A 12912-nucleotide genomic window follows, 5' to 3' on the forward strand; every position below is an offset into this window, starting at 1 on the left:
TCAAAGTATAAATCTTCATATGTATGGATTTATTTTTAGCAAGAGAAATTTGTATAAATTTATGTATTTCACTTTCTGAAATCATTCTTTAACAATAAACATCTTTCAATATTGTGGTATTCAATTTATTTCTATATTCAGCTTGGAGTAGGTTCCATGGATGCGACACATTCATAACTACCTAATATAATAATTAGTTACCTGACTTTATGGACCTATGAATTAAAACTATCAGAGTAATATAAATTTTAAATTTCTAGATAATAAACTTTTTTATCTTCTTGAAATTGTTTTGAAAAGTGCATAGTGATTGTTAAATGAACTTGACCTAATATTAACTTTACCAAGAATTCCATTTGTTTCAAAAATTCTGTCAAGTTGAAATGTTTTTTCTAAAAGTTAGAAATACGAAAATTCTAACGGCTAAATAAAAAATGGAGAAAGCTTGGATGGATGGATCTCTTATTTAACTTAAAAGACTAAACTCGACACTTTAAATCAAATTAAGAACCCTTCAAAACCGCCCTCCAAGCTTCGTTAAAAAGCATGGATTAACTAGAAATAGAAAGATGTATGAGCGCACAACGACGCAGTAACAAAGATGGCGGAAAACTCTCGCGGTTGCTTCACCTTGAAAGGAGTGGGCTAATGGGAGTGTCTTCTCCACTTACTCCTAGCTCCATGATATTTTCCTTCATCATCGGCGCTCCAGGAGCAGAGTTCATGCCCACCAACCACCACTGAGATTCAAATCTGGGTGATTTCATTTAGAGGCAAACACTACATTTCTTGAGTCACCGTGGCTCAAATCTAACGCATCAATGTTAAGGGGATTTTAAATATTAATGTACAGTAAGGAGGAAAACTAACAATGGTAAAAAGTGGAGATACCGTTATTTTGCAGAGGATGGCAAAATTGTATTGGAATTTCGCTTATGAAATATTTTCTACGATGAAATCAACTATAAGATTTATTTGTAAAATTTTAAAGGGGATTCTATTTTTCCTATCCCACCTATGTTAAAATAGCTAATGTAGAGATCATTTTTTTTCCATCCAATATGGAGGTTTTACGGAAATTTTCAAATCGACACAGGTGCGATCTTTTCCCGTTCCTTACGAAAAAGGTTTCAGTTTTATATTTAAAGCAGTAGTAAAATGAATGCCCTTATCTTTATTATTTTTTTTTGTTGACTTAATCAGTCAGGTATAAAATATTAGTCATTATAAGCCGAATCAATTTTAACATATATCTAAAAGGTCTGTGTGAAACGTTTGCATGTGCTGACGAAATTAAAAATTATTCTGCTAACAGTTATCATTTGAATTATTATTTCGTAATCACTAGGAAAGACAGTAATGAAGAAATGCAAATGTTGGCAGAATAAAAATTCTGTCGCTAACAGGTTAATATACGTACCTTGGTCTCTCAGTTTCTTTAGAGGTTTCTGCAGCCAGACGTTCTTGTTCCTGCTTTCGCTCTGCTTCAGTTTTTAAAGCTTGGTCTCTTTCATACTACATTCAGAAAAAGAACTGTGTTAATAATTCATTTTATTCTGATTTTCTTCTACTTATTGCTAATTTAATTCTAAAACGAACACTGAAAATAATGAATTAAATTGTTAGTGGTGCGCATTTGTTTATACATTGTTCAAAATCTACATTAGACCTAGTCTAATGTTAAGTTTCCTTATCTGGAGACATCTAAATAGATTTCCTTTCAATATACCATCAGTTGCGAATGATAGTGAGATGTCATATGTGATTCACACTGTCGTAGAAATGAAGTCAATATCACAGCAGGTGGTACAGTTTTATTGTATTATCATTTTTGATAATACAACTTTATAGTATGATCATTATTGATAATACAACTTTATTGTATTATCATTATTGATAATACAACTTTACTGCATTATCATTATTGATAATGCAATAAAGCCTTTTGCTCAGTTATTCAATCCCATATTGAATCACAAAAGTTGTTTCTTTTACTATCACAGTTGTGGTCATTAGTTTCGAAGCACCCTGCATATGCTTCGAAAGGTGCTTCAAATGGTAAATGGTATGCTTAATTTATAATCACCAAAATATTATATTAACTCAATGTAAATAGACCTAGTAAGAAAATTTTTGGTATTCAACTTTTTATTAAGTGGAAATTAGTCTAAGTAAACTTTCAATACTTTAAAATTTTCGGGTAAAGAAAAGAGAGTGAATATACACCGAAGAGCCATTACATTATGACCACCCTCCATCTATAACAATGGGCTCGCCCAGGTTTTCATGGTTTCTCGAACAGGAACAATATTTTCATGGGGCACATTAGAACCCATAATCCTCATAGAACAATCCCTGACGTCTGTAAGCTACTTGAACATAGTTGCAGACCAGGTTCACCCATTCATGGCAACAGTTTTTCCTGCGGGAGATAGTGTTTACCAACAGGATAATGCACCATGTCATAAGGGTCGAATCGTCGAGGAACATTCCAGTGACTTTCAAGTCATGTCTAGGCCCCCAAATTCACCTGACCTTAATCCAATAGAGCATTTGTGGTCCTGCCACGTTCTGCCACGCTACCCCCTCGCAATGTGAGGGAATTGCAGGGCCAGTTGGTGAGCGCTTGGTACCAGATACCTTAGATTACTTATCAACACCTTGTGGAATCAATGCCATGGCGGTTGCTAGCAGTTTTGAGGGCTAAAGGTAGTACTACATGTTATTAGCAGGGTGGTCATAATGTAATGGCTCTTCTGTGTATATTGTCATTTCTTTTGAGCCATCCTTTATAGACATTAACTTTTGGCTTACGGCTGGTACAAAAAGTGGACCAGAATGCAGAGCTAAGTGCCATAAGCAGAAGGTTAAACAAGAATGTAGAGAATATATTCTGTCTTTAGAGCCAGTCTTAAGATACATTCATAAATTACTCGAAAGATTATTCTACGAATAGTCTTTGCAATGAGGCATAATATGATTTATATGTTATTGGAATGAGTCTTAAAATCTTATAATATTCCTCTGTACTGATTGGTTAAATCCCTTTGCACAAATTTATATCTTTACTTTTCTAATGTCATTTGGTGTTTAGACACTGAGAACAGCGCCCGATTTACAAATCCAAAACCTGTAGGCACAGAACTGTCTGGGCTTCCACTGGTCGAAACTTTAAATGTAATTTACATGTTATTGCAATGAGTTTTAAAATATTTAAATGTTCCTCTGTACTCATTGGTTAAATCCCTTTGCACATTTGGGGGGGGGGGCGGTATCTGTTAAGAAACATGTTTTCAAGAAAAATGACTTCCCATATTGTTCCGATTATGTTGTTAGTAATCCTCTCTAATTGATGCAATTAATCATTTTACTCTTAGAATTTCGTTATATAATTTTTTTTTCTTTCATTATAAGTTCATAACTTTCATTTTATTTTTTAAAGTAATTACTTGTATTTATCATGAGAATATGTATAGTGGTTATTAATATACGTATTCATATTAGAAATTTATGCTTATAAAGCGCAATTAGATATAGATCACAGAGAATGTCTTCGTATCGGGCAATTTTCATTAAAAAAAAGTTTCGATCTAATAATGTGAACTGCCTTTTAACGTGAACTAGCATTTTGTCCCCCTTCGAGTTGACATTAACGAGATTTGACTGTTCTTGTAATTTTGAGCTTATATTAGTCTCAGTTTTTATCAACCTATCTATTTCTAACAGAATATTTAAAAAGAAATACACACACAGAAAAACAATATTATAACATTAAGGGGGCTCCCAGAAATGTTGGAACTGTAGGCATGGGCCTCTCAGGCCTTAATATAAATCAGATACTGACTGAGGTGTGTTCTTATTTAGAGTATGTCCATTTCTGTATTTAATTCACATTGCTTTTCGCTTTAGTATACGTAGCCCAAAATATACCCTACCCTGTTCGATATTTAAATGTTATTAGTAAAAACCTGTGATGTCATAACACGAAATAGATTTTCTAGACTACACAACTCATTTATTATTATCAAGAAAACTTTTCTATAAAATACCTTTATATAAAAGAAATGATTGGCATGAAATAGTTACTTTTCTAATTTTCATATAAGTGAATGTATTTATAATTGATATAAAAGAGAAACGATCACTAAATGTCTCCAGCTAGGGCAAATTTTTTTTTTTAAATAAATGAAGCATTCAAATTTTTGATGGCTTTGATCATGCATTAATAAAACATGAATAGAGCATAGATAATGGGACAAAAACGTATATACTACAGTTTCAGAAACAAGAACCTTACTCTGTGTCGATGCGCAGAGCGACAGAAGAAAATACGATGCAAACAAGTTGCAACAAGGAAAAAAGTAGTTTAACCAATAGGGGAAGAGAAGATCAAGGTGGGTAAATCACTTCCTCAGTGTTGAAGGGAGATAAGAAAATGATGATTATTTTGTTTAGGCTTATTTATCTCTTTTCTTTTATTTCATAATACTGTTCAGACTTGTTTATCTTTCCCTATTGCTTAAACCATTCAACTTAGTTTCAACTTGTTTATCTCGTGTTTTTTTCTGTCATCATGTGTTTCATCACTGAGGGAGGTTCTTCTTCATAAAAACGAAACTATAGTTTTTCCATAGAAAGTAACTTCCCTCTCCACAAAGTATAAGATATTCTGCTGCTATGGAAACAAGAAATGGCACATTTTAAAAAGGGAACCTTTTTCTCTCACCAGATTTCTTTCCTCTCACCACAACCCGAACCAAAACCGGTTAATAATTAAACATTTCTACTGAAATAGTTAAATTTGGTAACAAAAGTCATCGCCACTGCACCAGACAAATGGCGAGAGAAGTTTTTTCCATACGCATACTATGTATCTTTTTTTGTACCCTTTCTTAACATTGCATGGCTTTATTTATATGCAGCAAATAGATATAGAGAGAGAATGTTTTTTTTAGGGAAAAAACTATACTCTATCCTCATTTGGACATGCATAACTAGATTTTAGTAAAAATTAAAAAAATTTATAGCCGGAATTAATGCAAATTTCATGGTGTTAATACTGTGATATTTCATTTATTCTGTAATGCCACGAAACAACTTTATATTATATTTTATCGTTTGTAGTTCTTATTATCCTCCAATTTCAGCATGCGTATATCAAATAACTATTAGTTTTGACAAATATCAGATAGAAATATGTTAAAAAATAAGATTTTAGAGAAGTGGTTAGTATAATTGGCTTAAAAAAAGTAATTAGTGCTTCAGGCACATGCATAATTAAAAGTATGAATACCGGCTCATAATAACCAGAATGACGCATGTGGTCATCTAGCTCATAAAATGCTTGCTGATCTCCACTTTTATGACCTTGATCTTTCAACTCAAGCTTCAAATAAAAATATAATTATTAAGAACCATAAGTTTATTAGCATATAAGGAACAAAGTAAAACTGATTGATTTAGAAGTTTTTTGTTTCAGATTTAAATTGCGCATAAAATTATAAAATTATATGTTTTAATTATTTTTATGAAGCAGCAATATTTTGCGTATTGTACTTGTGTACTTGTTAAATATCTATCTAAAAACAACACAAAGGAACAGTTTGATACAAGATTGACAACTTTTGAGAAAGTGTGGCATGTTATTATATTGACTCAAGTTTTTTTATGAAATAGATAAAAGATAAAGTTTTTTCTAACTGATGCGAATGTGTGTATTTTGTTTATTCATTTAAAAAGCATTTTTATTGACGTTTAAAGATATTTCGTAAATCACGAATTCATTGGACACAGAAGTAAGCTCTGCAGAATATTATATACTGTTGTGCATTATAGGGCAAAATTAAGAAATTTTGCTACTAGCCACGGGCCTGTTTTAGCATTACTAACTACTAACAGTGACCCTTTTTTAAAGGAACTGAAAATTTGAAACGAATAAATTGACTGTTGATATCAATAATATAAGGAATGTCTTTTGAAGCATTTTTCAAAATATGGTTAGCATTACAAGAGAAAATTTAAGAAACAAGAATGAAATAATTTTCGAAATGTTATAAAATCTTCATATTTATTTTTAAAAAAACTAATAATGAAATGCACAAGATGAGAATTTTGAACGAAAAAAAGTTTAACCGCCATCTTATTATGTTCAGTCGCTGTCCTGTGACTGTTGGCGACTGCTAATTTTCCCCTGTACTGTATATATATATATATATATATCNACAAATCTGTTTTGTCCCATAGCATGAACATTAAATCTGTTGTAGAACCGTGCGTAGCTAAAGTTCGAATTCACAGTCTAGTGATTAAATCAGGAGAGCACCACGTAAAAGCAAATGATATTTCAGGCAGAACGAAATCAGTGCAGAAACACTGAATACAAATGAATCTACTCTTATTAAATCATTCAACGGTTCAGACGTGACACTGAATCAAATAAAGTTATTGTATCAATTCCTTATTCTACTTGCATTTCTGCTTTGATAACGATTTGTTATTGTGTACACATAAGAAATTAAGCAAAATGAGTTTAAAAATATATTTTATATGAAGCAGAAATATGAAAAAAATAAGATTTTAAATTACCATTTTTGTTGTATATAGTATATAATACATTTGGCGAACAGTATGTGGGCTTTTAATAAAAGTAATACGAAGAAATTTTTACCTTTATTAATTTTAAGAAATTTCCTAATTATTGAGAGACTTAGTCGTTAATTTATACAGTCAGATTCTTTATTTGAGAAAAAAAAATCCGGCGTCCGTAATGTAACTCTCTACATACTGTTCGCCGTAATGTTTACTCCCTATTAAAGAGGACATTCTTTTCAGCGTCAGGTCACGTTGACAACAAACACGTAATTTTTTCACTCCTCAAAAGATGGCAGCACTGCGCAACTTTGCCATATTCCGAGGTTTGCTTTGATCATTCACCGGACTAGTTATCAAATTATATATATATATATATATATATATATATCGTTTTGAATATTAGAACTTAAGAATCAAACTTAAGAAAGAATAAAGTTTATTTTACTATAGTAATTTTCATGAAATAATAACATACCGTTGTAAGTATTTTTAGTGCAGCAAACCTTTCTTCCTGAGCTGCGGCTGACTTTTCGAATGCTTCATGTTTCTTTATTAGTTGGTCAACTTCGTCCAAAGTATGCTGTTAAAATAAATAAGAATATTAGAAGCACGAATAAGCTTAATATCAACACAGTTTCATAACGTTTTTTTTTNTTCATTATGTCAAAACACAATTATGTGTCGAGTTTCGAGCCCGGGCGAGGCTTCTGGGGCGATATATTGTGATTACAGACACACACACACACACACACACAGCCGCTTTTATTATTATGTATAGATGTATAGATTATGATTTCTGTTTTAACTTACCCCTAATTCTTGACTTAAAAGGTAAGGTTCTTGAGCTATGAGCCAGGCTTCCGCTACTGCAGCGTCTCTGGCAAATTGATATACTTCAAGAACTGTGCAAAAGATTAAAAATATAGATATATCCTTCAACTACTACGGAATAACAGTAGATGAAAATATTTTTTCCTAAATATTAATATTTCTTAAATATAGCACAGGCTATGCATTAATAAATTAGAATTAAAAATTTTTGCCAACTATTGCGCAAAATAATTTGAGCAGATAAGGAAAAGTAACAAACATGTTACTTTTCCATACATATACTGAGATGGAAGCCTTGAAGTCAATTCCTAAGGCCACCTATCAAAAACTGGTGGAAAGCAGTCCCAGACGTTTTCAGACTGTCATCGATACAAAAGGGGACCACTATCCTATTAATATGTGCCTCAAGTTCATACCATTGGGTGTCCGGATAATTTTGGCCAGTGTGACAAAATGTAGTGTTTTGGCCAATCAATCTATTGTAGTGTTTTTGCCAATCAAAGTGAGAAAGAAAGATTGAAAGATGTTGCCAAATGTTAATCTTAACAATTATACTAAAAATTTTAAAAATAAAAAAAACTTAATAAAGAGCCATAAAAACCATTTGAATACTGTTATAAATTTCGTCAAGGAGTAAAATTATTCCGCGTTTATTTCTTCTTTCCTTGAACCAAAATCTTCATTTCTTAGGTTAAATTTTTTTATCAAACATTGATGAGTATTTTTCAAATCAAGATAATCGTCTATTTCGTAATCTATAGAAAAGAATTGATGGTTTTAAAATTTTTTTAAATTATTTTATTTTTTACTTTTTTGTCATAAGATTCATTAAATCTTTGAAAAAAAAACGCACCTTTATTTATTCTTCTTATAGAAACACGTTTTTAAAGCACCACTATAAACAAAATAAACAAGTCGTTTCAGATAACTTTAGACATGCTGATTCGGAGACGTAGCACCGAGCGAGATGATATTTACGTTGATGACTGAACTAGTAAAAAATAAACAATTAAGAACGTGCGATAAAATCTTTCACAGAATCATTCACTCTTTTCATTGTAACAATGATTAATATTAAACTAATGTGAAGAAAAATAATTTTTCAAACATTTCTACCGAACGGAATAACTAAAATTTATAAACGATTTTTTCGGGTCGGAGGTTAGAACTGCTCCTCGTAGTTGATGTTCAATTTTCAGAATCATGTCTCCAACGATTCTGGAGCTATGAGATTCGAAATAGTGTTCCGTGGCAAGGACAGGCAAAATATTGTGAAAACACAAAAGAAAAGTGGAAAAAGAACCACGAAAAAGCACTTTAATTTGCAATAACTGTGTTAAGTATCTAAGCAAATATGGAAATATAGCCATTTCAGCATACCGAATTTCAACACTGTAGTTACATTTCTGCTTCCAGTAAAATCGGCTCGCATGTTTTTTTCCCTGCAAGTGTAACTGCCAACAGTTTAACAGTTGTAACAGTAATAATTCTCGAATGAGTACTAAATGCGAATGGAGTGGAGCCTCTTAACTCTTTAGTTTTGAAATTTACTATTAGTTTTAACTTATTTCTTAACTATTTAGTTTTGTTGGAGTAGTTTCGAATGTTTGTTTGCCGCACTTCAGACCTCATAAGAAGTAAGATGATCTCCGTTAGTTAAGAGGTTTAACCGGTTTTATTACATAACGAGCTTTGTCTTATGATGGAAAAAAACCCCCTCTTTGCACCTTTCAGAATCGATTTTTATTTAAGAGACTGGATTTTATTAGGAAAATATTTATAGTGTTCGTCCAGTGAAAGAACTCCCCTCACCACTACGCCTAAGACCGTTTGCTTCTATGGGAACAAGAAATAGCGCATTTCAAGGAAAGGAGCTTCTCTTTCCCCTAATTCCCTTTCTAAAGCCGACCCGAGATAAAACGTATCTTAAATATTGATCCAACATCCATACTTGAAATAGTTAAACCTCGTAACCATAGTCACCACCGCTGCTCCAGACGGATGGCTAGGGGAGTTCTTTCCATGAACAGACTATAATTTTTTGCTTTAAGTTCCGTTACCAGCTAACTTAGCTATGTCGCTAAATGAAAATTTGACTAGTTGTCCATTATCGAATGTTTAAACTTATTCAAATGTACTCCCAGTACATTTTTCAACTCACTGCCGTAATTTCAAGTTTGGAAGTTTATAGTTTTTGAGTAGCAAAACTAAATGTAACGGTAAGTTGAATACCCAAAATAACGTCGGCGGCTGCCCTTACGTTTTTTTTAATAAATGGATAAAGAGAAAAATCAGAATTTTATTTCCAAACTGTAATTAAAGTAGATATTGATGTCTAAAAACTAACATTCTTCAGATCAAACAATACAACTTACTTAATTGTAAATGCTCCCATCTTTCGTCCCATCTGTCCATCATTAAAGTCCTTTGGTTTGTTAAAGATAATAGTTTTTCTTTTATCTAAAATTAAATATATTGGATAAATATATTGATTAAATACTCAGATATCAGTTAAAACTCAATTTTGTAATTGTTGGTGGAAATAGATTAGTAATGCATAGCTGCCAGCTTAAGCTTAGACACTCTTAAAAAGATTTATAACTAAGCTGATTCATTTCGATCCGGAAAAAAGAAAGAGCTTGGTAGTAAGACCATTTCCTTTCTGGCTTGTTTCTGAAAGGAATCGAATATTCAAAATTGAAGAGCTTAGTAGAAGAACCAGGCGTAAGTGACAAATTCAGAGAGTCTATAATCATGGTAAGACGAAAGAAAACTGTCATACGAATTGTTCTATTATAGATTTATCAGAAGACAAGGCTAATAATTCCGTTCCTTATTTTAGGTAACACATCTTAATTTGAGGTAAAAAATTATGCGAGCATACTCAAAACTTTTTTTGATTCATAAATACCCCTCAAAATGTCCCTTACTTAACTCTTTCACTATGCTTTTCAATTATTGTCCAAATCAAAAAAGCGTCATATAAGTTTTAACTGTTAATAAATTTTGGTAATCAGGACTGTTTTATAAAACAAGCTCTATATGAAACAGTATTTAAGTAATTTTTTTCCCATTTTTTCGGGGTACTAACATCTCAGCTTAAATTATTCTCACGATTTGGTAATCACTCTACTTAGCTTATCATCAAGTTACAGACAAGCTTCTACCACTAAATAATTTCTGAAAGCAAACTAATTATATATAAAAATAATTATATAAAATAGTAAAGTTGTTTGCAAAGCAAAATTTACACTCTTATCCAGCAAGATTTTGTAACCGTCGTTGAACAGCCTACCGAATTTTGAGTTTACGACTACCAATGTTCAACTCCGTAGCCTTGTAAGTTTATTCAGTCCAGAAGACAAGGGAGCTCTTCAATCAAGTATATGGAGAAATTTGCCTTTGTGGAGGACTTTTTGATGGAACTAACCCGCATTTGCGTTAAATGGTGAGGAAAACCACGAAAACCTCCAAAGGTTAACTTGACGACAAGGGAACTATAACCCATAATCCGTCTACCAATCAGGATGCTTTACGTCAGCATTATGGTCAGATCAAGTAGAGTGCGGAATTCAAATCAACCAGCCATAGCTAGGATTCGAACCCGATTCACCTCACTGGTAGGTGAGTGCTCTGTCCCTGTCCCCTGAGTCACCACGGCTCCCAGAAAGATTTTTAAGTATATTTATCAGTCTTTAAAATTGTTAAAAAACGCATGTGAAATATGTTAGCTCTTATTAGATTTATTTAAGTGTTGTCCAAAATTTTTTTTTGCAATTTGTTCAATTAATCTTCAGATTCTTTAACTGCTACGGAATTACCGTAATTTTAGGAAATAATTTTTCTAGTGGTAGCAAAAGCAGTTTATTATTGTTCATATTGCAGTGTATTTTAAAGAATTAGAGTTTAAAGAATATTTTCCATTTCATATAAATAATTTAAGCTATACATAATGAATATAAGTTAATTATAGAAGATCAGATAACAAAAATACAAACAAACAAGTACATGAACAATTCTATTTGATTTTCAAAATGTCAGCTTTGTTATACTACCATTGCAAAAATTATTTCGCAAAAACCTAAAATGTTAGAAAGTTTGTATCTCTTTACAACCATTAGTTATATTTTTAGGAACTCTTATAAGCAAGTGAAAAATTGCTGTACTCTTTAACTACTTAATGCATTGACGAATATAATAATGAAACGGTTATTCCGTAGCCGTTATAAGACAGAGATACAAAGGACACTGATTTTATTACCAACAAATGTGGAATGAAAATTAATTTAATTCCTAAAAATTAATAGTGTATGATATTATAATTACCTCATTTGATGCATAATGGTTACGGGCGAGCAATTCTTTCCCCAGATTTATGCATACGGATATATTATCTTCACGGGTATCGATCTCAGCTTTCAAACTCTGGTGGTTGTTCATTAATAGCTCTACCCCAGAAACATCTCTGTTTAAAGAACAATTAAATTTCATTAGGTTACACAAGAAACATAATTCATAAAACACAGTCATGTTCTATAAAGGAGAATCATATTAGTAGTTCTCCTTTAAAAATGAAGGAGCAACATAAATCAGGTAGGTTATTTATGTCGCACTAGAGCTGCACAATGGGCTATTGGCGACAATCTAGGAAACATCCCTGAGGATGATCCGAAGACATGCACTTTTGTGTGCAGGGAAGGAACGTTTACCTGAAATTATTGCTTCTTACCCGTATGGAGACAGCTGATACATCATTTGTACAACAGATATAAACTATTTTAAGGATGGCCAGAGTACAATATCTGTGCCATATGATTTCTCCCCTCGATATTTTTGAAAGCATTTTAACTTTTTGTCAAAGTTGTGTGTAGTAAATGAGCATTTATGTGAGATGGTGTTTTTTTCTTAGTCTCTTGGGGACCGGTAGAAGCAATCTTCTTTAAGGAAGGTAAGAGCACATCTGTTTAATATCTGTGTCANATAGACTATTTTCAACGTCCCGCTACAGCACTTTATTTATACGCTTTCAGCATCAATTCAGAGGGCGCTGCGCGCGCCACGCACGCGCGATGGCTCTGAAACTTTATTAATTTGCATAATATCCTATATCCATTATTAAAATAATATTTCATTTGATTCTGATGATTCCTTCATGGTGTTGCATTTTCTACAAACAGCAGTTTATAAAAGATCAGATAAAAAAAATACAAACAAACAAATACATGAACAATGCTATTTAATTTTCAAAATGTCAGCTTTGCTTTGCTACCATTGCAAAAAAAAATATTTTGCAAAAACCTAAAATGTTGCAAAGTTTGTATCTCTTTGCAACCATTAGTTATACTTTTAGGAACTCTTATAAGCAAGTAAAAAATTGCTGTACTTTTTAACTACTTAATACATTGACGAATATAATAATAAAATGGCTATTCCGTAGTCGTTATAATAAGACTGAGATACAAAGATACGGAGAAATTTGCCTTTGTGGAG

General features: G+C 32.1%; 1 protein-coding gene across 1 annotated transcript in view; it reads right to left on the reverse strand.

Annotated features, from left to right (window-relative positions):
• Nucleotides 1-12912, reverse strand: part of LOC107438918 (spectrin beta chain) — a gene marked incomplete in the record, with an annotated part of 105952 nt that overhangs the window by 23657 nt on the left and 69383 nt on the right. The window contains 6 exon segments of the mRNA XM_071185528.1: nt 1421-1515; nt 5294-5386; nt 7067-7171; nt 7402-7493; nt 9798-9882; nt 11749-11887. Of these exon segments, the coding sequence (XP_071041629.1) occupies nt 1421-1515; nt 5294-5386; nt 7067-7171; nt 7402-7493; nt 9798-9882; nt 11749-11887 (609 nt within the window).

The sequence above is a fragment of the Parasteatoda tepidariorum genome, chromosome 9 (genome assembly GCF_043381705.1).
Source record: "Parasteatoda tepidariorum isolate YZ-2023 chromosome 9, CAS_Ptep_4.0, whole genome shotgun sequence".
In the NCBI taxonomy this organism is placed as follows: domain Eukaryota; kingdom Metazoa; phylum Arthropoda; class Arachnida; order Araneae; family Theridiidae; genus Parasteatoda; species Parasteatoda tepidariorum.